This window comes from Pezoporus flaviventris, unplaced genomic scaffold (assembly GCF_033815535.1).
Source record: "Pezoporus flaviventris isolate CSIRO_AGI_PZ_B2104156 unplaced genomic scaffold, CSIRO_AGI_Pfla_v1 ptg000436l, whole genome shotgun sequence".
NCBI classification, from domain to species: Eukaryota; Metazoa; Chordata; class Aves; order Psittaciformes; family Psittacidae; genus Pezoporus; species Pezoporus flaviventris.
The window spans coordinates 124,689-151,197 of record NW_026892983.1 but is presented as its reverse complement, the minus strand read 5'-3'; the positions used below and the strand labels follow the sequence as shown (position 1 = coordinate 151,197).

The 26,509-nt window shown below is 63.2% G+C and overlaps 3 protein-coding genes across 7 annotated transcripts; all 3 read left to right on the top strand.

Annotated features, from left to right (window-relative positions):
• The first annotated feature begins 1,791 nt into the window (after positions 1 to 1,791).
• CLCF1 (cardiotrophin like cytokine factor 1) lies at positions 1,792 to 17,766 on the top strand. Its single transcript, XM_061443601.1, has 3 exons — positions 1,792 to 1,988; positions 13,025 to 13,191; positions 17,029 to 17,766. Exons 1-3 carry the CDS (start codon positions 1,973 to 1,975, stop codon positions 17,764 to 17,766), a joined length of 921 nt encoding a protein of 306 aa, XP_061299585.1. The 5' UTR covers positions 1,792 to 1,972.
• A 2,738-nt stretch (positions 17,767 to 20,504) lies between these two features.
• Positions 20,505 to 23,677, top strand: GLYATL3 (glycine-N-acyltransferase like 3). 5 transcript variants are annotated; one of them, XM_061443587.1, is made up of 6 exons: positions 20,505 to 20,615; positions 20,709 to 20,790; positions 21,564 to 21,671; positions 21,760 to 21,880; positions 22,107 to 22,312; positions 23,109 to 23,677. In XM_061443587.1, exons 2-6 carry the CDS (start codon positions 20,713 to 20,715, stop codon positions 23,541 to 23,543), a joined length of 948 nt encoding a protein of 315 aa, XP_061299571.1. In that variant the 5' UTR covers positions 20,505 to 20,615; positions 20,709 to 20,712; the 3' UTR covers positions 23,544 to 23,677. The 5 variants fall into 5 exon arrangements, with proteins under 5 accessions (XP_061299571.1, XP_061299572.1, XP_061299574.1 ...); XM_061443588.1 differs by having other exon boundaries at positions 20,706 to 20,790; XM_061443590.1 differs by having other exon boundaries at positions 20,696 to 20,790; positions 22,192 to 22,205.
• A 397-nt stretch (positions 23,678 to 24,074) lies between these two features.
• Positions 24,075 to 24,872, top strand: POLD4 (DNA polymerase delta 4, accessory subunit). The gene is made up of 3 exons (XM_061443577.1): positions 24,075 to 24,413; positions 24,492 to 24,603; positions 24,742 to 24,872. Exons 1-3 carry the CDS (start codon positions 24,173 to 24,175, stop codon positions 24,764 to 24,766), a joined length of 378 nt encoding a protein of 125 aa, XP_061299561.1. The 5' UTR covers positions 24,075 to 24,172; the 3' UTR covers positions 24,767 to 24,872.
• Positions 24,873 to 26,509: the final 1,637 nt, after the last annotated feature.

Here is a 26,509-nt window from a genome sequence, read left to right as displayed (position 1 = left end):
AGCAGGGTCGCGGTTTTGTCCCCCCCCCCCCCGGGGCTGGCGCAGGGCCTGGAGCGCAGGAGGAGGAGGAGGAGGGTGATGAGGATGAGGATGCTGCTTCCCAGCCCTCCAGTGCCCCCCTTGTCCCGGGGCAGGGGCATCCATCGGGTGATGGAGGGGGGCTTGTGCCGCGTTCCCCGTCTCCATCACCCTCCTCTTGCTCCTTCTCTCCCAGGTGATCCCTGCAGCCACAGAGCTGGAAACCCCACCAGAGCCCACCTCAATGATGATGGTTGGGAGGGGGCAGAACAAGCAGGACCCCCCCCCCCTCCCGCCCCACATCCCCAAGGCCGTGGAGGCTGCTCCGTGCTGCTGGCAGGGGTCTGTTGGCTCAGGGTAAGGGGGAAATCAGATCCCCTGCACCGGGAACGGCCCCATGCGGTGCAGGGCTGGAAGTGGGGACCTTCCCCCCCCACCACCTCCGCAGGCTGCTTTGGAGGGAGGATGCGGCATTCCCAGTGCTCGAGGTGGGGCAGCTCCATCCCCCCGGCCCCTCTGTCACCCATGGGGCTGCAGCACCCCCTGAACGAGCACCCAAGAGCTCTGTGTCTCAATGGGACCCCTCAATAGGAAGCACCCGGGTTGGAGCAGCACCCTGAGGACCTCCCCCCCCCCGTCGCCCTGGCGCACGTGTGTTGGGTGCTTCCTTATGGATTCCCCACCGAATCCATGTTTCCCACCCCATAAACCACCCCGGCCCCACCGCTCTGTGCGTGTCCGTGTGGGGTTTACCCCTACCGGGTGTCCCTAAACCCAGGGCTTGGTGGCTCCAGCGCTCCGAATCCCGACGGATTTAGAGCAAGGCAGGGTCGTGGCATCGCTCCAAGCGCTCACCCCGCTCCTCCGCACCCCGCGTAGAGCCGGGAGGATGCGATCGCGGCCGGGAACGGAGCCGGGAATGCTCGGACCTGGCTGTGGCCGACACGAACCCGCCTCGGACCTCCCGGCGCTCCCAGCGCCTTTGTTTTAAACAAAGCTCCTTATTTCGGGAGGCCGGGGGGGGGGGGAAGGGGGACACCCGGTTCCCTTCGCCCCCTTGGCAGCACCCACGGCTGGGGCAGGAGGGGAAGGGGACGTTGGGGGGGTCCCGCGGTGCGGGGCAGGGCACGGGGTTTGCAGCGCGCTCAGCCCCGCGGCTCTGCCCCGTTCACAGCAGGGGGGGAAGCGGCCGCGGTCACGGCCAAGTTCCCCCCGCCCCGACCAGGGTTCGTCTTAACGGGGTCGTCAGATGAGGGACGGTGGCTTGGGGGGGGGGGGGGGGGGGTTGCGGTGCGGTGCGGGACCGGGGGCTTCCATCCCCGTCCACCCGTGAGCCCCGCTGCGGGCTCCGCTTCTATCGCCGGTGGCTGAGTCGCGATCGGAACCCACCGAGCCCCGACGGCCGCGCTCCCCTCGCCGGGCCCCGCTCACCTGCGGCCGCCCCGTCCCGTCCCCGCCGAACCGGAGCACCGGGGTTTAGGGGGGGGTGGGTCCGTTTGTCCGTGCCCCCCCTCGGGAGCCCCTCACCCGAGGACTGCAACCCCCCCCCCCCCCCGTTCCCGTCTCCGCCGCTCCTCCCCGGTCCCGGGGGGGGGCGGTCGGTGCAGGGAGGGGGGGGGGTGTTCAGGCTGGCACCCCCCGTTCCCCCCCTTCCCGTCCGGGCTCCTCCGCACCTCGCCCCGTCCCCCCCCCCCTCTTCCTTTCCCCGGACCCCCCCCCCCTTTCCCCGTCCGTCCCCCCCCCCGTTCCCCCCCCTTCCCCTCCCCGGGGGACCGGGCTCTCGGCGTGCGGCGGCGGCGGCGGCTCTGTGCGGCGGGAGGAGAAGAAGCGAGAAGGGCTCCGGGCGGCAAATGGGAGCCGCGGTCCCGGTCCCGGTCCGGTGTGCGGGACCGCAGCCTCGGACCCGGGCAGCCCCGAGCACGCACCCCCCGCCCCGCTCCCGCCTCTGTCCCGCATGGAGCTGCGAGCAGGTACGAGACATCCATCCCCCCCCTCATCCCGCTCCTTCTATCCCCGTTCCCCGCCGCACCGGCCCCGCACCGGCCGCTAACAAAAGCTGTGCGGGAGCCAGAACCGAAGGGAGGGAGCGAACGGGAAGCGGGGGGCAGCACCCCCGGATCCCCCCCTTCCCCTTTTCCCCCTTCCCGTTCTTTCCCCACCGCACCGAGGCTCGGTTCCAGCTTCCCACCTCGGCACCGGGACCCCGGGGATGGGGAGGAAGGCGAAGGGAATGGGGAAGGGGCCGAAAGGCCGGGAGAGAAGGCGAAGGAGAGGGGAGGGAATGAATGGAGCCCGCTCTTGTGTACAAACCCCATCAAATACATTCTTGAAAGCAACCTGGTTCTGCTTAACCCTGGAATCGGGAGGGGAAGCAGGAGGGAAACCGAAGGAGGACGAGGGAGGGCGGCAGCGCGGGGAGGGTGAAAGCGCTCCGGGTTTTATCCTCGCATTCCTGGACACCAATCAAAAGAGCAAAGCAAAGGAGGTGGAAAAGAGAAAAGGGGGGGGGGGGGAATAGAGCAGCGAACGAAAGCAACCGGAGCATTGGTGCGACCCCGTCCCCAAAAACCAACCAACACCCCCCCCCCTCCAAACACACCCAGCCCCAAACTTCCTTTTCTTTGCTTTTTGGCCACTTCACCCCCAAGAAGCACAGACCAAAACAAACAGGGACAAGGAGGAGGAAAAGCAAAGCACCAAACCCAACCCCAAAGCCAAAGCGAGCCAGGGCAGCGGCCGGAGCCAGCGCCGAGCCCCTGCTTCGGGCTGCTCCCCGCTTGGCCTCTGCTCCTTCTGCCCCCCCCAAAAACCCTCTCCCTGCACCCCGACTATGCTAAATGTTGCTGGGGAGCTCTCAGGTAAGAGCGGGGCCGGGGCCGGGGGCTGCTTGCGCTCTGTTTGCTATGGGGGAAACAGGGGGGGTTTTGCCTTGCCGAGCCGCTGCTGATTCCAATTTGATGTGATTAAAACGTCTGGCTCGCTTTTGGCATTGATTTAAGGCTTTCCCCCCCTTTCCTCTCCTGGTTTTGGGTTTAGTTGGTTGGTTGGGGGTGGGTTGTTCCCCCCCCCCCCCCCCCCCGCTTCCCTTTCTCTCTTTCCCTCTTTTCCATGCATGTTTGTGATTACCAGGGAGGGAACGGCCGCTGAGCACGGAGAATTAAAGCCCAGCGCTGACAAGAAGGGGAGGAAAACGAAAGTCGTTGGGATTTAGGGGGGTCGGGAAAGGTCCTTTTCCTGCCCCGGGACTGGATTTCGGGGCTGGGTTCCGAAACGCTTTGGTTGGAACGAACGAGGTTCCTGCGGGACGCAGCAGCGGGATATGGGGGTGCTGAGGAAGCGTCCCCTCTGCGGCCGGGACCGCGGGATGGTTTTGTCCCCTTGGCCTCCACGGGGGTGCCCGTGGCCGGCCCCGGCGGGATGCGGGGTTCCTCCTGCGGGAAAAGGCTGCAAAACCCCTTAAAAGGTCAAATCCTGGGCGCCGGGAGGCTCCCACCCGCTGGGACCGGGACCGGGACCGGGACCGGGGCACCACGAGGCCGGCGCCGGGTTTGGCCGCGGCTCCCGCGGTGACGCAGGACGGGGCAAAGCGGGGCGAGCGCCGGGGAACCGGAAAAGCGAGGCCGGGAGCCCCGGGGGCCTCCATTGCCCTCCCGTTCCCTCCGGCCCCGCAGGACGGGGCCGCGCCACCGGCGGCGCAACCGGTACCGGGGCCTTGCGGGACGGGACGGGGACGGGGACGCAGAGCCCCGATGGGGTTTTAGGGTGAGAGCGCGGCCGCCACCGACCCCGCTGCCCTGTTCTGGGGGGTCCCCAACCGGGGTCACCCCAAGCTCGCCCCGGGGTCCCGGTCCTATGGAGCCGGCTGCCCGGGCACGGTGGCGGCGCACATCTGGGCTGCATTAAGCGAGCAACCTCCGAAGGGAAATGCAAAGGGTTCTGCTTACAGGGCCGGGCTGAGGGGGGGGAGATTTATGCCCTGTTAAGTGGCACTGAGCTCCGTGGACCCATAAATCACCCCACACCCTCCCCAGGGCAGCACCCGGACCCTCTGTGCTGTGCTATGGGCACCCCATTGCGTAGCATGGGGTGCCATGGGTTGTTCGGCATCACCAGCACCATGATAGGGTGCAGACGGCACATCTGGGGAGCAGCCGGTTTGGCTTGTGCCAGCAAAGCGCCGGCGGTGCTGGGGCACGTGGCTGGTGGTGATGGAGGTGGCCTGGGCTTGGTCAAGGTGCTGTGGGGGCGCATGGGGCCGGTTTGGGCACCAGAGCATGGCCATGGGGAGCTGCTGGTCCCCTGTTGATGGTGGTGGTTGCTGTAGGGACGCATGGGGCTGGTTTGGGCATCAGGGCATGGCCATAGGGAGCTGCTGGTCCCATGTTGATGGTGGTGGGTGCTGTGGGGACACATGGGGCTGGTTTGGGCATCAGGGCATGGCCATGGGGAGCTGCTGGTCCCATGTTGATGGTGGTGGGTGCTGTAGGGACGCATGGGGCTGGTTTGGGCACCAGGGCATGGCCACGGGGAGCTGCTGGTCCCATGCTGATGATGGTGGTGGGTGCTGTAGGTACACATGGGGCCAGTTTGGGCACCAGGATGTGGCCATAGCGAGCTGCTGGTCCCATGTTGATGGTGGTGGGTGCTGTAGGGACACATGGGGCCGGTTTGGGCACCAGGGCATGGCCATAGCGAGCTGCTGGTCCCCTGTTGATGGTGGTGGGTGCTGTAGGGACACATGGGGCTGGTTTGGGCACCAGAGCATGGCCATAGCGAGCTGCTGGTCCCATGTTGATGGTGGTGGGTGCTGTGGGGACACATGGGGCCGGTTTGGGCACCAGGGCATGGCCATAGCGAGCTGCTGGTCCCATGTTGATGGTGGTGGGTGCTGTAGGGACACATGGGGCTGGTTTGGGCACCAGAGCATGGCCATGGGGAGCTGCTGGTCCCATGTTGATGGTGGTGGGTGCTGTAGGGACACATGGGGCTGGTTTGGGCACCAGGGCATGGCCATAGGGAGCTGCTGGTCCCCTGTTGATGGTGGTGGGTGCTGTAGGGACGCATGGGGCCAGTTTGGGCCCCAGGATGTGGCCATAGGAGCTGCTGGTCCCCTGTTGATGGTGGTGGGTGCTGTAGGGACACATGGGGCCAGTTTGGGCACCAGAGCATGGCCATGGGGAGCTGCTGGTCCCCTGTTGATGGTGGTGGGTGCTGTAGGGACACATGGGGCCGGTTTGGGCACCAGAGCATGGCCATGGGGAGCTGCTGGTCCCATGTTGATGATGGTGGCTGTTGCCTGGGTGATGCCAGCGATGATGGCAGTGGGTTTGGGGTACCGGGACGTGCCCCCAAAGCTCTTCAGTGCCCCATAGGCAAACCCTGGGGGGGTTCCCCTGCTCCACTGGAGGCACATCCAAGCTCCCCGGGTCCCCATCGGGATGCTGGGAAGCCGACCGGGACGCCTCCCACAGCTCCTCGGTGCCGGGCCGGGTGTGCGTGCGGGGCAGCGGGGTCTGGTTGGGATTAGGGGGCCCGGCCCCCCCCGGCGGGGGTGTTTCCAGCGTGCCGCTGGGCTGGAGCCGGATGGGGATTCCAGGCCCAGCTCATTACGGCCTCGCTGGAGTCTCCCGTGCGCGGCCGCAGTTATAAACACACGGAGGAGACAGGATGTAAACACTCGGCGCTGCGAGCGCAGGCACGGCCGCGGAGGGGGCGGATGTGGGGCCATGTGTTCTGGGGGGGTGGGTGCCCCTTCGGGGGGGGGGCTTGGCCATGGGGGCCCCGTGGGGTCTATGGGAAGGGCTGATGGTGAGGGTGGGAGCGGGCAGGTGGTACCCCATGGGATGGGAGGCAGAGCCCACGGGTGGGATGCTGGGGGTGATGCGGGGGGCAGCGGTTGGGGACATTGGGGACACCAATGGCTATGGGGTGCGTGAGCATCCCTGTGGCCTCACTATGGGCTGCTGCTGCGCCTGTCTGATGCTGCAGTGGGGTTAAATGCCACCAGGGACGTCATCGACACCGATGCTTGGCTATGGGGCGTGTGAGCATCCTCGTGGCTCCACTATGGGCTGCTGCTGCACCTCTCTGATGCTGCAATGGGGTTAAATGCCACCAGGGACATCAGCGACACCGATGTTTGGCTATGGGGTGCATGAGCATCCTCATGGCCCCACTATGGGCTGCTTGTGTGCCTGTCTGATGCTGCAATGGGGTTAAATGCCACCAGGGACGTCAGCGATGCTGATGCTTGGCTATGGGGCACATGAGCACCCTTATGGGCCCATATGATGCCCCAGTGGGGTTAAATGCCACCAGCCTGATGACAACGGTGTCTGCCCTTGCCCCATTGAGCATCACCACCCCAAACCCCCGTGGTGCTGCCAAACGGGAAGGGTTGCACTGAGGATCCTTTATCCCCAGTGCCACAGCCACGATCCCATAGGAGCCCTGGGAAACCAGCCTGTTGAGGATCCCCCCCCTTTTTCCCTATTGCTTCCCCCCCCCCCCCCCAGGCTTTCGGGAAAGCAGCTTTTGGGAAGCTTTGTGGTCACTCCTGACCTCTGCAGCTCTGCCCACAGCATGCCCAGGGAACAGCTCACCCGGCTCCGTGGCGGCATTCCCACCTCCAATGGATGTGGGGGGAAGAGATGGAAAGGCTTCACGGGCATCCCTGATGCGTGTGGTGGTGGGATGGCGGATTCCATCCGCCATCCCACCACCACACGCATCAGGGATGCCCGTGGTACCCGTTTGGCGCCCGCTGGTACCCAAGGCCCGCCCCTCGCTGTGGGTGCCGTGGGGTGATGCAGTGACCCTGGGCAGCCACTCCATGAGCTGCTTACGTGGGCCGGGAGCATCCTGGCCGCGCTCCAGGGTCGGTTTTGAAAGCCTCCGGGCTCTTCCTTTCCGACGTCACCGGGATCCAGCTGCGCCGCTCCCGCCTCCCTGCGCGGCTGCTGCTGCGGGGATAACGCCAGTGCCCTGCCAGGGATGTGCTATGGGCACCGGGGGGGGGGGACACACGGGACACTGTGGGCAGTGCTGTGCCGTGGTCGCCATCATCGGTGTGCTGCGGACACTATGGTGCCATGGCCGTGATTGTGCTGTGGCGTGGTCACCATCACTGCTGTGCCATGGCCGTGTCTGTCCTATGGACACCACTGTGCCATGGCTGTGCCCCAGCCACCATCGGTGCTGTGGCGTGGTCACCATCACTGCTGTGCCATGGCCATGTGAGTGCCATGGCCACCAGTGTGCCGTGGTCACTATCACTGCTGTGCCATGGCCGTGTCTGTCCTATGGACGCCACTGTGCCATGATCATCACCATTGCTGTGCCATGGCCATGTCTGTCCTATGGACACCACTGTGCCATGACCGTGTCTGTCCTATGGACGCCACTGTGCCATGGCCACTATGGTGCTAGGGCCACCACCACTGCTGTGCCATGCCCATGTGTGTGCTACAGCCACCATGGGGCCATAGCCACCACTGTGCCATGACCACCACCACTGCTGAGCCATGGCCGTGTCTGTCCTATGGACACCACTGTACCATGGCCGCTATGGTGCTAGGGCCACCATCACTGCTGTGTCATGGCCATGGCAACCATGGTGCCATGACCACCATGACTGCTGTGCCATGGCCACGTCTGTCCTATGGACATCACTGTTTCACGGCCACTATGGTGCTAGGGCCACCACCACTGCTGTGCCACAGCTATGTCCTTGCCATGGCTATGTCCTTGCCACAGCCACCAGTGTGCCATGACCACCAGTGTGCCATGACCAGCCCGACTGCTGTGCCATGGCCCTGTCTGTCCTATGGACACCACTGTGCCACGACCACCACTGTGCCATGACCACCCTGACTGCTGTGCCATGGCCCTGTCTGCCCTATGGACACCACTGTGCCACGACCACCACTGTGCCATGACCACCCTGACTGCTGTGCCATGGCCCTGTCTGCCCTATGGACACCATTGTGCCATGAGCACCACTGTGCCATGAGCACCACTGTGCCATGAGCACCCTGACTGCTGTGCCATGGCCCTGTCTGCCCTATGGACACCATTGTGCCATGACCACCACTGTGCCACGACCACCACTGTGCCATGACCACCCTGACTGCTGTGCCATGGCCCTGTCTGCCCTATGGACACCATTGTGCCATGACCACCACTGTGCCATGACCACCCTGACTGCTGTGCCATGGCCCTGTCTGCCCTATGGACACCATTGTGCCATGACCACCACTGTGCCATGACCACCACTGTGCCATGACCACCCTGACTGCTGTGCCATGGCCCTGTCTGCCCTATGGACACCATTGTGCCATGACCACCACTGTGCCATGACCACCACTGTGCCATGACCACCCTGACTGCTGTGCCATGGCCCTGTCTGCCCTATGGACACCACTGTGCCACGACCACCACTGTGCCATGACCACCCTGACTGCTGTGCCATGGCCATGTCTGCCCTATGGACACCACTGTGCCACTGCCACCACGGTGCCATGGCCACCACGTCCTCTGCCCGGCCTCCTCCTCATCCTCACCCCGTCTGTGCCTCAGCCCCATGCCTGGAGCGGCCGCGGCTCCATCCCGGTCCCGGTCCCGATCCCGGTCCCCCCCCCGTTACCCCCCCCCTCCAGTCCCGTCCTTCCCGTCCCGGCTGTGTTTGCTTTGGCGCCAGGGCTGGTGCAAATCCCGCTCTGGGATTTTGGGGGTCGGGCCAAAGCAAACACCGGGGGCGGGTGAGTCACCGGAACGTGCCCCCCCCCCGCCCCGCCGCGCTCGCACGCACAAGGCAGCGGCACCGGCTGCGCCCCGCCGTGCGTCACACGTGTGTCACACACGTGTCACCGTGCGTCACGTGGGCGCCGCCGGTCAGCACCTGCGCCGCGAGCGGCGGCACGCTTGGGTGCGTCACGTGGCTGGGCGGTGTGGGGTAGGCGGGCACGGTGTATGGTGTATGGCACACGTATGTGGTGTATGGAACATGTATGTGGTTTCTGGCACAGGTATGTGGTGTATGGCACACATATGTGGTGTATGGAACATGTATGTGGTTTCTGGCACAGGTATGTGGTGTATGGAACATGTGTGGGGTGTATGGCACACGTATGTGGTGTATGGCACACATATGTGGTGTATGGGGCATCTGTATGGTGTATGGGGCGTCTGTATGGTGTATGGCACAGCTATGTAGTGTATGGCACATGTATGTGGTGTATGGCACAGCTATGTGGTGTATGGCACATGTATGTGGTATATGGAACACGTATGTGGTGTATTGCTCATGTATGTGGTGTATGGCGCATCTGTGTTTTATGGCGCACCTCTGTGCTGTATGACATATGTATGTGGTGTATTGCACACATATGTGGTGTATGGCACACCTTTATGTTGTACAGCACACGTATGTGGTGTAAGGCACACCTATGTAGTGTATTGCACATCTATGTGGTGTATGGCACACCTGTGGTGTATTGCACACCTATATGGTGTATTGCACACCTATATGGTGTATGGTACACCTATATGGTGTATTGCACACCTATATGTTGTATGGCACACCTATGTGGTGTATGGCACACCTATATGGTGTATTGCACACCTATATGTTGTATGGCACACCTATGTGGTGTATGGCACACCTATATGGTGTATGGCACACCTATATGTTGTATGGCACACCTCTATGGTGTATGGCACACCTATATGGTGTATGGCACACCTATATGTTGTATGGCACACCTATATGGTGTATGGCACACCTATATGTTGTATGGCACACCTCTATGGTGTATGGCACACCTATGTGGTGTATGGCACACCTATATGTTGTATGGCACACCTCTATGGTGTATGGCACACCTATGTGGTGTATGGCACACCTATATGTTGTATGGCACACCTATATGGTATATGGCACACCTATGTGGTGTATGGCACACCTCTATGGTGTATGGCACACCTATATGGTATATGGCACACCTATGTGGTGTATGGCACACCTCTGTGGTGTATGGCACACCTCTATGTTGTATGGCACACCTCTATGGTGTATGGCACACCTCTATGTTGTATTGCACACGTATATGTTGTATGGCACGCACATGTGGTGTATGGCACACCTCTATGTTGTATTGCACACCTCTATGGTGTATGGCACGCACATGTGGTGTATGGCACACCTATGTGGTGTATGGCACACCTCTATGTTGTATTGCACACGTATATGTTGTATGGCACGCACATGTGGTGTATCACACCCCTGCCCCCCGTGTTGCCCACCTGCACGTTCCATCACACGCACACGTGGCGCTCCGCGTGCTGGTGCGTGACGCCTTGCCTGGCTGTGTGTGTTGCACGCCTGGGGGGTGTACTGCAGGTACAAGCAGAGCGCTGCACACTTGTGGGGTGGACCACGAGTACGCGGTGTGTTGCGTGCTCCTTACGTGTGTTACAGCCAAAAGCAGCGCTGCGGGCCCAGTGTGGGTGTCAGAGGTGTGAGAAGCCTGTTCCGTGCCCATAGGGTGTATCAGCCACAGGCGTGAGCAGCGTGCTGCACGCCTGTAAGGGTGTACTGCAGGTACAACCAATGCGTTGCACGCCCATAGTGCCGGGAGCAGCATGTTGCATGCCCAGAGGGTGTACTGCATGTGTGAGCAGTGTGTTCCATGCTCATAGTGTGTGTGGCAGGCACGGGCAGCGTGGTTCACACCCGTAGGGTGTACCTCAAGCGCGAGCAGTGTGTTGCACAGCCACAGGCTGTATTACAGGTACAGGCAGTGTTGCATGCTCACAGGCTGTATTGCACGTGCAAGCAGTGTGTTGCACACCCACAGGGGGTACCCCAGGTACGAGCCGCCTGTTGCACACCCGTGGGCTGTACCCCAGGTGCGAGCCGCCTGTTACACACCCGCAGGGGGTACCCCAGGTGCGAGCCGCCTGTTGCACACCCGTGGGCTGTACCCCAGGTGCGAGCCGTCTGTTGCACACCTGCAGTGGGTACTGCAGGTTCGATCTGCCTGTTACACACCCGCAGGGGGTACCCCAGATACGAGCCGCCTGTTGCACACCCGCAGGGGGTACCCCAGATACGAGCCGCCTGTTGCACACCCGCAGGGGGTACCCCAGGTACGAGCCGCCTGTTGCACACCCGCAGGGGGTACCCCAGGTGCGAGCTGCCTGTTGCACACCCGCGGGCTGTACCCCAGGTGCGAGCTGCCTGTTGCACACCCGCAGGGGGTACCGCAGGTTCGATCCGCCTGTTGCACCCCGCGGGCTGTCCCGCAGGCACCCCCATCCCACCGCCCAGCCATGGGGTGCATCCCAGCACCCCCATCCCGTGTGTGTGTGTGTTGGGGGGGGTGTCCCGGGGGACCCTCGTGCGTCACCGGCTCTTGGCCGCTCCCGGCGGCCGCTGACGGGGAGCGGTGACGCGCGAGGGCTTCATCCCGATGCCGGGAAGCGGGGCCGGGTCCATCCCGCCCTTTGCCCGCCGTGGGGACCCGGCCTCGCTCCGTGTCCCTGTTCCCAGCATCCAGCCCCCTCGGTCCCCCCTTTGCCCCCGTGCTGCTGCCTGCGGTGTTGCCGTGCCCAAATATAACCCTGCGGGAATGCCGTGAGCCGCGCTCGCTCCGGACCATATAAAGGATTGTTGCTGCAGCGCATGGAGGGGAGCCCAGAGGGGTCAGAACCCCCCCCCCCGCTCCGGGATAACGGGGCTGATGGGGCCGCCCTATGGAGGGAGCTGCTCCGGGTCCCTGCCCCGGCCCAGGGAAGCTGCTCCATTGGGGTGGGATGGGCGCAGAGCCGCCCTGCCTCGGTTTCCCCCCTTGCGGGTTGGCACCGGGACAAGGGGTTGGTGCCATGCCCGCGGCCGGGGTGAGCCCAGTCCCGCAACTGGGGGGTCCCCATGGCCACAAGCCTGAAGTCTCTAGACCCACAGCGGGGTGTCCCTGTACCCGGAGGTGCACGTGACCGCAGCCGGGGTGTCCCCATTCCCATAGCCGAGGTGTCCCTATACCCACGGACAAGGTGTCCCTAGACCCACAGCTGGCGTGTCCCCATGCACACAGGTCCCTATAGCCACAGTCAAGGTGTCCCCATGCCCACAGTCAGGCTGTTCCCATGCCCACAACTGAGATGCCCCTATACCCACAACTGAGGTGTCCCTATACCCATAACTAAGATGCCCCTATGCCCACAACTGAGATGCCCCTATACCCACAACTGAGGTGTCCCTATACCCACAACTGAGATGTCCCTATACCCATAACTAAGATGCCCCTATGCCCACAACTGAGATGCCCCTATACCCACAACTGAGGTGTCCCTATACCCACAACTGAGATGCCCCTATGCCCACAACTGAGATGTCCCTATACCCATAACTGAGATGTCCCTATACCCACAACTGAGGTGTCCCTATGCCCACAACTGAGATGCCCCTATACCCATAACTGAGATGTCCCTATACCCATAACTGAGATGTCCCTATACCCACAACTGAGATGCCCCTATACCCACAACTGAGATGTCCCTATACCCACAACTGAGATGTCCCTATACCCACAACTGAGATGTCCCTATACCCACAACTGAGATGTCTCTATACCCACATCTGGGGTGTCCCTATACCCACATCTGAGATGTCCCTATGCCCACAACTGAGATGTCCCTATGCCCACAACTGAGATGTCCCTATGCCCACAACTGAGATGTCTCTATACCCACATCTGGGGTGTCCCTATACCCACATCTGAGATGTCCCTATACCCACATCTGAGATGTCCCTATGCCCACATCTGGGGTGTCCCTATGCCCACAGCTCCCCCTGCCCACACTCAGGGTTTCCCCACGCCCAAAGCCCGTCCCTGTGTATCCCCACAACCAAGGCTCCCCTATGCCCAAACTGCGGCGTCCCCGCGCTCCCAGCCGGGGTGTCCCTGGCCCCGGTTTGCCCCCGTGCTGAGGCTCCGTGTCCCCGCAGGAGACTCTTGGGGGATCTTCACGTTCCTTTGTGCCGCGCTCTGCCACCTGCCCGCGCTGCCGGCGCTGAACTGCACCGAGGAGCTGGGCCCCGGCCACTCCATCCAGAAGACCTACGACCTGACCCGCTACCTGGAGCACCAGCTCCGCACCCTCGCCGGCACCTACGTGAGTTGGGGGCACCCGAACCCTAAAGCCACAATGGGAGGGAAGGGGGGGGTCCCCTCTTTATCCTCCCTGTGCTCATCACATCCCACCCGGACCTGCTGCACACAGGGTGTGTGTGTCCCTGTGCACCCCCATAATGGGGATGGGGGACACACAGTATGGGGTAGGACAAGGTGGAGCCCCCCATAGGAAAGGGGATGGAGTGGCTGCCCCATTGCCAGCAGCCAGGGATGCCCCTGCCTGCATGTAAAGGAGGGTGTGCACATGTGTGCATGCGTGTGGTGTGCACTGGGTTGGATGCGTGCACGTGTGCCCGCACACACGTGTACATCAGTGTGCCTGCATCCCTGTGCCCACACACACCACACACGTGTACATCCCTGTGCCCGCATCCCTGTGCCCACACACACGTGTACACCCCTGTGCCTGCATCCCTGTGCCCGCACACACATGTACATCCCTGTGCCCGCACACACGTGTACATCAGTGTGCCTGCATCCCTGTGCCCGCACACATGTGTACATCCCTGTGCCCTCATCCCTGTGCCCACACACACGTGTACATCAGTGTGCCTGCATCCCTGTGCCCACACACACGTGTACATCAGTGTGCCCGCATCCCTGTGCCCACACACACGTGTACACCCCTGTGCCTGCATCCCTGTGCCCGCACACACGTGTACATCCCTGTGCCCGCATCCCTGTGCCCGCACACACGTGTACATCCCTGTGCCCGCACACACGTGTACATCAGTGTGCCTGCATCCCTGTGCCTGCACACACGTGTACATCCCTGTGCCCGCATCCCTGTGCCCACACACACGTGTACATCCCTGTGCCCGCATCCCTGTGCCCGCACACACGTGTACATCAGTGTGCCTGCATCCCTGTGCCTGCACACACGTGTACATCCCTGTGCCCGCATCCCTGTGCCTGCACACCCGTGTACATCCCTGTGCCCGCACACCCATGCATGTGTGTGCACTGTGTGTATCTGCACACACAAGGTGCAGTCAGTGCTGCCCATCCCTGCCCGTGCCTCCCGCACACGCGTGTCCCGCACACGCCTGCAGGGACGTGTTTGCTCTCCCCTGCCCTCACCCGATGCCACCGCCCTGGCCCAGGGCTCTGCGGCTCCCATGGGTGCACCCGTGCCTCAGGCCAGGGTATGGCTCATCCGCCCCGGGTGTGGGCAGGGCATAGATAGGGTGCAGGCAGGGTGCAGGGTGCAGGCAAGGTGCAGGGTGCAGGCAAGGTGCAGCGAGGGGGCAGGGTGCAGACAGGGCACAGGGGGCACGCAGGGTTCAGGCAGGGTGCAGGGTAAGGAATACAGTCAGGGTGCAGGTACAGGCAGGGTACAGGCAGGGTGCAGCGTGCAGGATACAGGCAGGGTTCAGGCAGGTTGCAGGGTACAGGCAGGGTGCAGCGTGCAGGGTACAAGATACAGGCAGGTTGCAGGGTGCAGGCAGGGTGCAGGGTGCAGGGTACAGGCAGGGTGCAGTATGCAGGGTACAGGCAGGGTGCAGGCAGGGTGCAGCGTGCAGGCAGCGTGCAGGGTACAAGATACAGGCAGGTTGCAGGGTGCAGGCAGGGTGCAGGGTACAAGATACAGGCAGGTTGCAGGGTGCAAGCAGGGTGCAGGGTGCCTGTATCTGCCTGTCCCTGCCCGCTGGCTCCTCCACCTCTGCCCTGCCGTGCCTTTTGGGGTGCTGGCAATGACGAGGGTGGCTGCACCGTGGGGCTGGGTGCGGGACGGGGGTGCTCAACCCCACCCATGGGTGCCTCTGGGTGTGCTGTGCTGCCTGCAGCTGTGGGCACGGGCAGGGGGGCCTGGGGTGGGATGGGGATGGGGACAGGGAGGCTGGGGCCATGGGAGGCAGGGAGATGGGACATGGTGGCCCCTTCCCCTCTGGGGACATGGAGCCTGGGGACCTGATGGGAAGGGGCATGTGATGGGCAAGGAGGGACATGGAGACCTGGGACATGGTTGGCAGGGGGACACGGAGACCTGGAAAGAGGGGGGTGTATCCAAAGTGTGGGATGTGGAGACCTGGAATATGGTGGGCACGTGCACCTGGGGACATGGAAAGGAGGACACAGAGACGGGGACCAAGGTGGGCAGAAGGATCTGGGGACCTGGGGCAAGTAGGACATGGAGACAGGGGGACACGGCGGGCAGTGGGGCATGAAGACCTGCAAAGAGGGGGGCATGCCCAAACGGGAGGACATAGAAGCCTGGGACATGGTGGGTATGTGGGGGACAGGGGATGTGGACAGGGGGACATAGAGACCTGGGATGAGGGGGACATGGAGATGAGGGATGTGGGCAGGGGGACGTGGGTACCTGGATGACGGGGACATGGGTACCTGGATGAGTGGGACATGGGTACCTGGATGAGAGGGACATGGGTACCTGGATGAGGGGGACATGGGTACCTGGATGAGTGGGACATGGGTACCTGGATGAGAGGGACATGGGTACCTGGATGAGTGGGACATGGGTACCTGGATGAGAGGGACATGGGTACCTGGATGAGGGGGACATGGGTACCTGGATGAGTGGGACATGGAGATGGGGGATGTGGGCAGGGGGACATGGGTACCTGGATGAGTGGGACATGGGTACCTGGATGAGAGGGACATGGGTACCTGGATGAGGGGGATGTGGGTACCTGGATGAGAGGGGACATGGGTACCTGGATGAGTGGGACATGGAGATGGGGGATGTGGGCAGGGGGACATGGGTACCTGGATGAGTGGGACATGGGTACCTGGATGAGTGGGACATGGAGATGGGGGATGTGGGCAGGGGGACATGGGTACCTGGATGAGAGGGACGTGGGTACCTGCATGAGGGGGACATGGGTACCTGGATGAGTGGGACATGGAGATGGGGGATGTGGGCAGGGGGACATGGGTACCTGGATGAGAGGGACGTGGGTACCTGCATGAGGGGGATGTGGGTACCTGGATGAGAGGGACGTGGGTACCTGGATGAGGGGGATGTGGGTACCTGGATGAGAGGGACGTGGGTACCTGGATGAGGGGGACGTGGGTACCTGGATGAGGGGGACATGGGTACCTGGATGAGGGGGATGTGGGTACCTGGATGAGAGGGACGTGGGTACCTGGATGAGAGGGATGTGGGTACCTGGATGAGGGGGATGTGGGTACCTGGATGAGAGGGACGTGGGTACCTGGATGAGAGGGATGTGGGTACCTGGATGAGAGGGACTGGGTACCTGGATGAGGGGGACATGGGTACCTGGATGAGAAGGACATGGAGATGGGGGATGTGGGCAGGGGAAAGTGGGTACCTGGATGAGGGGGACATGGGTACCTGGATGAGAAGGACATGGGTACTTGGATGAGGGAGAAATGGGTACCTGGAGGAGGGGGACATGGATGCAGGGGATGTGGGCAGGGGTACATGGGTACCTGGATGAGGGGGACGTGGGTACCTGGATGAGAAGGACATGGGTACCTGGATGAGGGGGACATGGGTACCTGGATGAGAAGGACATGGGTACCTGGATGAGGGGGACGTGGGTACCTGAATGAGAGGGACATGGGTACCTGGATGAGGGGGACGTGGGTACCTGGATGAGAAGGACATGGGTACCTGGATGAGGGGGACGTGGGTACCTGGATGAGGGGGACGTGGGTACCTGGATGAGGGGGACATGGGTACCTGGATGAAGGGCACATGGACACAGGTTGCAGGAGGGACCCAGAGACCCCGGTGCAAGCCGAACACGAACCCAGGCGCTCGAGCTGCACCACTCAGGGCACCGCACCCATCACCCCCATACCCCCCCCCCCCTTTCATCCCTTCCAGCTGAACTACCTGGGCCCCCCTTTCAATGAGCCCGACTTCAACCCCCCGCGCCTGGCCCGAGCCGAGCGGGTGCCCAGCGCCACGGTGGACCTGGACCTCTGGCGGGGCCTGACCGACAACGCTCGCCTGGCCGCCAACTACCGCGCCTACAGCCGGGTGCTGTGCTCGCTGCGGGCGCTGGACGCGCAGGGCACGGCCGAGCTGCGCCATCGCCTCGGCCACTTCTGCTCCAGCCTGCAGGGGCTGGTGCTGAGCATCGCGGGGGTCATGTCCTCCCTCGGCTACCCGCTGCCCGCCGGACCCCCAGCCTCGCCCAATGGGGTCCCCGCGCAGCCCGGGGGGGGGCCCCCCAATGACTTCTTGAAGAAGATGGATGATTTCTGGCTGCTGAAGGAGCTGCAGACCTGGCTGTGGCGCTCGGCCAAGGACTTCAACCGGCTCAAGAAGAAGGTGCCGCCGGCGGTGGTGACGCTGAGGATGGGAGGCGAGGGGGTTCTGAGGCGCCCGCGCCGCAGCGGCCCCGTCTCCGCAGCAGTGGGGTGGGGATGGGGCTTCTCAGCACAGTTGGGACCCAGGAACCTCGCTGCGATTTGGGGAGGGGGGGGGGGGGGGGCTCACCCAAAGCGCTGCCGAAGTCACCCCCGTTCCCTCGGCATCACCAGTGCGCCTCGAGAGGATGCCACCGCAGGCATCCCACGTCCCTGTGTCACCACATTGGGCCTTGGGGGGGGGTCCTGAACCTAAGGTGGCACCAAAGTCACCCCACAGCACTTCCATCGGCACTGTGCCTTGTGGATGGGGCTCTGAACCCCAAAGCACCACTATCACCATCACCAAAGCACCTCTCCATCACCACTGTGCCTTGTGTGGGATGGGGCTCCAACCCCAAAGTGCCACCATCACCATCACCAAAGCACCTCTCTCATCACCACTGTGCCTTGTGTGGGATGGGGCTCCAACCCCAAAGTGCCACCATCACCATCACCAAAGCACCTCTCCATCACCACTGTGCCTTGTGTGGGATGGGGCTCCAACCCCAAAGTGCCACCATCACCATCACCAAAGCACCTCTCCTCCATCACCACTGTGCCTTGTGTGGGATGGGGCTCCAACCCCAAAGTGCCACCATCACCATCACCAAAGCACCTCTCCATCACCACTGTGCCTTGTGTGGGATGGGGCTCCAACCCCAAAGTGCCACCATCACCATCACCAAGCACCTCTCTCCATCACCACTGTGCCTTGTGTGGGATGGGGCTCCAACCCCAAAGTGCCACCATCACCATCACCAAAGAACCTCTCTCCATCACCACTGTGCCTTGTGTGGGATGGGGCTCTGACCCCAAAGCACCACTATCACCATCACCAAAGCACCTCTCTCATCACCACTGTGCCTTCAGAGATGGGGCTCTGACCCCAAAGTGCCACCAAAGCCATTCCACAACCCCACCACCATTAACAGTGCCTTAAGGGATGGGTCTTTTGACCCTAAAGTGCCACCAAAGCCACTCCACATCCTCGTCATCACCTCGCTGTGTCTTAAGGGATGGGGTTCCTGACGCACAAGTGCCACCAAAGCCACCCCATAACCCCACCATCATCACAAGTGCCTTAAGGGCTGGGTCTCCTGACCCCAAAGCACCACCAAAGCCACTCCTGTCCCCTCTCCATCACCAGTGGCGCCTTGAGAGATGGGGCTTCTGACCCCAAAGTGCCACCAAGCCACTCCATATCCTCATCATCACCTTGCTATGTCTTAAGGGATGGGGGTCCTGACCCCAAAGTGCCACCAAAGCCACTCCATATCCTCATCATCACCTTGCTATGTCTTAAGGATGGGGGTCCTGACCCTAAAGTGCCACCAAAGTCACCCCACAGCACTTCCACCACCACTGTGCCTTGTGGGATGGGGCTCCGACCCCAAAGTGCCACCATCACCAAAGCACCTCTCCATCACCACTGTGCCTTCCAGAGATGGGGCTCTGACCCCAAAGCACCACCAAAGCCCACTCCTGTCCCCTCTCCATCACCAGTGCTCCTTCAGAGATGGGCTCTGTACCCCAAAGCACCACCAAAGCCACTCCTGTCCCCTCTCCATCACCAGTGCTCCTTCAGAGATGGGGCTCTGACCCCAAAGCACCACCAAAGCCACTCCTGTCCCCTCTCCATCACCAGTGCTCCTTCAGAGATGGGGCTTCTGACCCCAAAGTACCACCAAAGCCACTCCACATCCCCATCATCCTTAAGGGATGGGGTTCCTGACCCAAAGTGCCACCAAAGCCACCCGTTTTCCCCTCTCCACCACCACACCGCCCTTGAGAGATGGGTCTCCTGACCCCAAAGTGCCGCTGCAGACACCCCACATCCCCTCTGTCACCACATCGTGCCTGAAGAGACGGGTCTCCTGCCCCCAAAGTGCCACCACAGCCACCCCACAGCCCCAGTGGAAGCCCCCACGTTGTCCCCACCACCACGGTGGCCCATCCCCTCATCCCTGCCCCATATCAATGGGGCTGACGAGGGCAGCAGCCTCCCCCACCCCCCGCCCCACAGCAGCAATAAGCCCCACCCCCAAGCGCTATAGGGTGTGCGCAAGCCCCGCCCACCCCGAAACGGACCAATCCCCTTCGAGCATCGGTATAAACCCCGCCCCCGCCCTACAATAGGCCCCGCCCCCCTGGCTACCCAAGCCCTGCCTCTCCCACGGTTGCTTAGCGACCCACAGAGTGGGGAGGCGGGGCTTGTGGGGGGGGCGGTGGGCGGGGCTTACGGGAGGGGGGGCGTGGCCTGTGCCCCGGTGCGTCTGTGCGTGTTTATTTATTGGAGATGTTATTTATTGGGGTATTTATTGCAGAAGATCTATTCTTGTATGAACGGATTAAAGCCTTTCTCCCTGCGCCCTCCTTAGGGCCCTGCCATGGGGAAGGGAGGGGGGATGTGGGGGGGGACGGGACCCCATCGCTGGCAGCGCAGGAATGGGGGGACATGGGGGTCCTCAGTTACCCCGTCAGCAGCAGGGCAGGGGTGAAGGGGACACGGGGGTGCACAGGGTTCCCATCCGCAGTAGGGAAAGGTTGGGGGGAGCAGCGGGGTCCTCATCACTGACAGGGCAGGAATAGGAGGACAAGGGGGTCCCCATTACCAGCAGGGCAGGGATGGGGGGACAGGGATGACCCCAATGTCCCCATCATCAGCAGGGGTTGGGGGGGGCAGGCTCCTGGGCACATCAGGATCAGCAAGGTCCTGCAGTGACACCAAGGGTCCGTGGAACACGAGGTGACACTGAGGGTCCCGGCGCTATGGGGTGCTGCTATGGGGTGCTGCGTGTGTTTCCCATAAGGACAGGGCTGGCCCCATGCCCAGTGCCCCATGGGCTGGACCCTGCCCAGTGCCCCCCCTATGGAGCCACCCCCTGGGCAAGGGGCACTCACTGGTCCGTGGCGGCTGGTGCCACCGTGTGCCCCATAGAGCCAGGGACCTGCTGGTGCCACCGTGTGCCCCATAGAGCCAGGGACCTGCTGGTGCCACCGGTCTCTGACACCCACCCCAAGGCCCATTGGGACCCACGGCCACAGGACCGCTGCGGGGTGAGTGATGAAGGGATGAGGGCAGGGATGGGGATGGGGACAGGGTCCAGCCATGGGCCCCTGTCCCTGTGTTATTGTAGGGTCTCTCAGCAGGACCATGCTGATCCTGACGTGCCCGGCTCAGCTGCAGCGCTTGGAGGGAGCCCTGCGGAGGAGCCTGCCCCTCACCCTGCCGGTGATGGGGGGGACGGGACCCCCCTTGTGTCACCCCTGCCCCGTGCTGGGACAGGGAGCCCAATGTCACCCCTGCCCCACGCCAGGACTGGGACCCCTTTGTCACCCCTGCCCTGTGCCGTGGTGGGGACCCCAATGTCACCCCTGAGCTGTCCAATGACTGGGACCCCCATATCCCTGCCCCTTGCCAAGGCAGGGACCCCCATGTCCCCCATCTCCTGCCCCCAGTGATGGGGACCCCCGTAGCCCCTCTCTTGCTGCCCTCCCCCGAGGGTCCCAAGTCCAGGACAGGCGGCTCCTGGGCATCAGCCAACGGACCAATCCCAGCCCAGCTTGATTCCAAGCTAGCCAATCCCCTTTGACTCCCACACAAGCCAACCAATCCTCTCCCAGGCTCCCACAGAAGCCAGCCAATCCCAGCCGAGACAGTGTGAAAGCAGCCAATCCCAAACTTCCACGCCCATTTCCCATAGCCCCACCCACTTGTGGGGCTCTGCCCCCTTTGCCTTCACCCCACACATCCCTATGGGACCCGGCGGGCTGTGGGGTGCACCCACCACCCAGGACCCCACATTTGCCCCCCTGCACCCCACAACCCATCTCAGCCCCCTTCACCCGCAGGTCTATGGGGCTGTGGTGAACATCACCCAGAGGGATTCACCCCACACATCCCTATGGGGGCAGGACGGGCTGTGGGGTGCGCCCATTGCTTGGGAACCCCCACATCGACCTCCTGCCCCCCACATCCCATCTCTGCCCCCCCCTTTGCCGCAGGTCTATGGGGCTGTGATGAACATCAACCGGGGCAACCCCGCGGGGCTGGAGGTGGTGGTGGATGCATGGCCTGAGTTTGGTGCCGTGCTGGCCCGGCGCAGAGGAGAGGTGGCCGCGGGGAACCCCTCATGGGTGCTTGTGGGGTGGCCCCGTAGAGGGTACCGATGGGCTCAGGGCACCCATGGGTGCCCCGCAGGTGCCGGTGGATGACTGCTACAGGAACACGAGCGCGGTGTTCTACCGGGACCTGGGTGCTTACCGGGCGCTGCTGGAGACCCCGGGCTGCCTGCGCTGGGATGCGGCGTTCTACATCATCGGTGGTCATGGGATGCGGGTCCTGGGGGTGATGGGAAGGGATTGGGGGTGCTGGGGTGGGAATTGGGGTGCTGGGGGCACTGGGAGCATGGGAGAGGCACTGGTGATACTGGGGTGTGGAAGTGGAGGTGCTGGGACGTGCTGGGGGAAAGAACTGGGGGTACTGGGGGATATGGGGCTGGAATTGGGGTGCTGAGGGCGTTGGTTTGATGGGTGCTGTCACCGGAGGCCGTTGTGGTTGGACCTCGGGGTGCATTGGGGGCAGCAAAGTGGGTGCTGGTGGAGCAGCCCCCCCTGACAGCGCCACCCCCAGGCCTTCAGGACGGGGTGACCGCGGTGTCAGAGGCCATTGCGGGGGCCAAGGGCATCGAGCTCGACATCTCCCATTATTACACCTACCTGCACCCCAACCCCAGTGCCATGCCCGAGCCACGGTGAGACGCCCAAACCCAGCCCCAGCCCCAACCCCATCCCATCCCCATCTCATCGCCATCCCCATCCCATCCAATCCCCCTCCCATCCCCATTCCCAGTCTCATCCCAATCTCCAACCCTATTTGCAACCCCATCCCATCCCCATCCTATCCCCATCCCCATCCCATCCCCATTCCCATAACCATCTGCAACCCCCTCCCCATACCATCCCCTTCCTATCCCCAACTTCATCCAAAACCCCATCTGCAAACCCCTCCCCATACCATCCCCTTCCTATCCCCAAATTCATCCACAACCCCATCTGAAACCCTATCCCCATCCCATCCCCATCCCATCCCTTCCCATCCCCATCCCTCCCCATCCCCATCCCAATCCCATCTCCATCCTTTCCCATCCCCATCCCACCTCCATCCCTCCCCATCCCCATCCCAATCCCATCCCCATCCCTTCCCATCCCCATCCCACCTCCATCCCCCGCCTATCCCCATCCCCATCCCACCTCCATCCCCATCCCCATCCCACCTCCATCCCCATCCCATGCCACCCCCATCCCCATCCTGCCTCCATCCCCCTCCTATCCCCATCCCCATCCCTCCCCATCCCCATCCCAATCCCATCCCCATCCCAATCCCATCCCCATCCCACCTCCATCCCCATCCCTCCTCATCCCAATCCCATCCCCATCCCATCCCCATCCCCATCCCACCTCCATCCCCATCCCACCTCCACCTCCATCCCCATCCCATGCCACCCCCATCCCATCCCCATCTCCCCACTGACCCATCCCTCACCGCAGCCTGGATCCGGGGGTGCGGGTGGGCTCCCTGACCCCGGCACACGTGGATCTGCTCAACAAGACGTGGCCCTACGGAGGCACCGCTCGGAGCCGGCAGTACCTGGAGGAGCTGCTGCGGCTCTTCCCCAACCTCTGCCTGCGGGACGGGGCCGGGCAGCCGCTGTCCTGGACGCTGACGGATCCCTTTGGAGCCGGGACGCACGGATACACGCTCCCCGCGCACCGCCGCAGCGGGTACATGTGGACGGTGCTGGTCCTGGCCGCTCGCAGGGCTCAGGCTCGTGGCTTCCCCACCTTTGGGTTCACGGCCACCGGGAACCGGCCCATGCAGCGGCTGGAGGAGGAGCTGGGTCACCAGCGCCTGCCGGGGCTGTGCTCTTACATCCTGCACAACCCCGGCCTGAAGCGAGCCTAAATCATCCCCTCCTTCCATAAACGCCCCTTCGTGGGGGTCGGGAAGTGTGAGGGAGGAAACACGGCACTGAAAGCGAAGAGCGCTGTGGATTCTCTGGTGGCTGCTATGGGGTTGTGCGGCCGCTTGGTTTTCTCACACATGGCTTAACACCGGCCGTTACAGAGCGGGTTTGGTGGGGACACTGCTGGGGGACACAGATTTGCCCCCAGGGAGTCACCTCGTGTCTGGGCACAGACCCATAGAATCAGTGGGGCTGGAAAAGAGCAGCGCCGCCCTGGGCAGCCTGTTCCAATGCCTGAGCACCCTGTGGGGCTGGTGCAGGACACGCACCACGGCTCGTGCTCTAGGGCTCCCCATGGGAGGGCCGAAGAGCCTCAAGCACCTGCAGGGTCCCGTCCCCCCCAGCCCCACGGGACGGTGTCACCGCGCTTGGGGTTGGGACCGGGCGGATGCGCTGCTTGTGGAGCCCATTGACGGGGGGGACCGAGGCAGAGCCGCGGCGGAGCCACCGGTGGCGGGGACAACGGGGACCGGGGACAACGGGGAAGGGGAGGGGACAGCGCCGGCCCCGCCGCTTCCGCCCCATAGGCGGGGTGTTGTGCCCTGGATACCGGTAGCAGCGCGGCCGCCGCCGCTGTCCCGCAGGGCGATGGAGCAGCCCCGGCTCATCACCGACTCCTTCCCGTTACGGCGGCGGCGGCGGCCGGGCCGAGCCCCGGGCACGCGTAAAGGCAAAGGGAAGGGCACGGGCACGGGCACGGGCACGGGCACGGGCACGGGGTGTCCCCAGGTTCCAGCGGCGGAGGAGCCGCCGGGGTCCGGTCCGGATCGGAGCGTCCTGGAGATGCTGCGGAGCTTCGATCTCGCTTGGGAGTATGGGCCGTGCACTGGTGAGAGAGCCCGGACCCCCATAGACCCCCCATGGAACCCCTTGGATCGCCCTGTTCCCACTGATCCCCACCCCATAGGAATCACCCGCCTGCAGCGCTGGGAGCGCGCACAGGAGCTGGGGCTCAGCCCCCCGGACACGGTGCGTGATGCCCTCCTGAAGCATCAGGATGATCCCAGCGTCATCTACAAGTGGGTATTAAACAGGATGGGGGGGGACACACAAAGTTCCCCATCCCTCTCCCGGTGTGTCCCCCCCCATGCATTGGGGGCATCCACAAGCAGGGTGGGGGGCACGCTCTGACCCCCCCCCCCCTTTGTGCCCCACAGCCTCTGGCACGAGTACGAGCTCTGAGCCGCTGCTGCTGGCCCCCAGCGCTGGAGGGAGCAAAGGGGGGGCTGTGCCCATTGCCCTCCAGGCCTGGCTGCAGCCAGGGTGCATTAAAGGGTGTGTTGAAGGACAGGGGCTGCTGTGTGCTGTGGGGAGGGGGTACCCGGGGTATGGGGGGTGTGTTATACCTTGGGTAAGGCCATAGCTTGGTGCTGGACATGGCACTGGGTCCGTGTGTGCGATGGGAAGGAAGGGGATGAGTGCTATGGGGTGACCGTTGTGGTCTGAATCCCCCCTGCTCCCATGTGTTGGTGTTCCTAGGGATGAGCTGGAGCAGGGGTGGGAGCTCTCTGTCATCCAGAGTGGGGCATGGGATGCTACAGCCCTGGAAGGGAGAGCTGGCGTGGGCAGGATGGTGCCCATCAGGGTGCTCAGCCCTGCCGGAGTTGGGGGAGTCACCCAAAGGTGAGCTTTGGCAATGGGGTGGGGAAGGAGAGGGGAGCAGCAGAGCTCTGGAGAGGGGGCAGGAGAAGGGCCATGGGATGCCCTCAGCACCCCTCACCACCGAGTGTGGTGTACACCACTGAGCGTATCCGTGAAATCCTCCGGGCCCTCTGCCAGGCTCAGAATCATGGAACCATGGGATGGGTTGGGATGAAGGGAGCTTAAAGCTCCTCCAGCTCCAACCCCAACCCCTTCCACTGGAGCAGCTTGCTCCAAGCCCTTGTGTCCAACCTGGCCTTGAGCACTGCCAGGGATGGGGCAGCCACAGCTTCTCTGGGCACCCTGTGCCAGCGCCTCAGCACCCTCCCAGGGAAGAGCTTCTGCCTAAGAGCTCATCTCAGTCTCCCCTCGGGCAGGTTCAAGCCATTCCCCTTGGCCTGTCCCTACATCCCTTGTCCCAAGCCCCTCTCCAGGTTCCCTGCAGCCCCTTCAGGCACTGGAGCTGCTCTGAGGTCTCCCCTTCAGGAGCCTTCTCCAATGGGACCTTCCTGTGTTGGCGGCGGGGAGGGAAAAGCTGTATCAATCCCATGGGATCCCTAAGGTTAAAAGGCACCAGGAGCAGCTTTGCCGTGGGTGGAATTGTTTCATGATAAATCCCTCACAGGATGTGCTGCTTTGTCATTTGTCTGATTTCTCGAAGCTCCTTTTGGTGCTTCCTCAATAAAATGAACTGATCATAGCCCAGACCTGGAATGAAGAGCTGGACCTCGGAGTAACCCAGGCCACGTCCTGGGAGCGGGCTGGGACGGGGCACAGCACTGGTGCCACTCACCCTGCAGGCACCGAGCCCTCCCCGTCCCATTGCTCACCCAGATCCGGTCCCGCTCGAGGAGCTTCGGGGCCAGCTCCATCTAAACCTGCCCTGGGGCAGCTTGAGGCCGTTTCCTCTTGTCCCATCCCTTGTTCCTTGGGAGCAGAGCCCAGCCCCTCCTGGCTCCATCCTCCTCTCAGGCACTTGGAGGCAGCCATCAGGTCCCCCCTGAGCCTTCTCTTCTCCACACTGAACCCCCCAGCTCCCTCAGCCCTTCCCCATCACACTTGGGCTCCAGGCCCTGCTCCAGCTCCGTTCCCTTCTCTGGCCCCGCTCCAGCACCTCAAGGTCTCTCTTGCAGTGGGGGGCCGGGAGCTGAGCACAGGATTCGAGGTGCAGCCTCCCCAGTGCCCAGCACAGGGGCCCAATCCCTGCCCCCGGAACCGGCCCCGCGGCGCGGCCTAGGCCGCTAGGCCTGAGCCAAGCCTGCGCCCGGTTGCGTAGCAACCCGG

Bases quoted from the DNA above. Each gene is read 5' to 3' on its own strand.
- CLCF1 (XM_061443601.1), top strand. The intron at 13,192-17,028 runs GTGAGTTGGGGG...CATCCCTTCCAG, and splicing joins GCACCCTCGCCGGCACCTAC to CTGAACTACCTGGGCCCCCC.
- GLYATL3 (XM_061443587.1), top strand. From the start codon at position 20,713: ATGCTGATCCTGACGTGCCCGGCTCAGCTGCAGCGCTTGGAGGGAGCC. The intron at 21,672-21,759 runs GTGGCCGCGGGG...GGTGCCCCGCAG, and splicing joins TGGCCCGGCGCAGAGGAGAG to GTGCCGGTGGATGACTGCTA. The intron at 21,881-22,106 runs GTGGTCATGGGA...CTGTCACCGGAG, and splicing joins TGCGGCGTTCTACATCATCG to GCCGTTGTGGTTGGACCTCG.
- POLD4 (XM_061443577.1), top strand. From the start codon at position 24,173: ATGGAGCAGCCCCGGCTCATCACCGACTCCTTCCCGTTACGGCGGCGG. The intron at 24,414-24,491 runs GTGAGAGAGCCC...CCCACCCCATAG, and splicing joins GGAGTATGGGCCGTGCACTG to GAATCACCCGCCTGCAGCGC. The intron at 24,604-24,741 runs GTGGGTATTAAA...TGTGCCCCACAG, and splicing joins GATCCCAGCGTCATCTACAA to CCTCTGGCACGAGTACGAGC.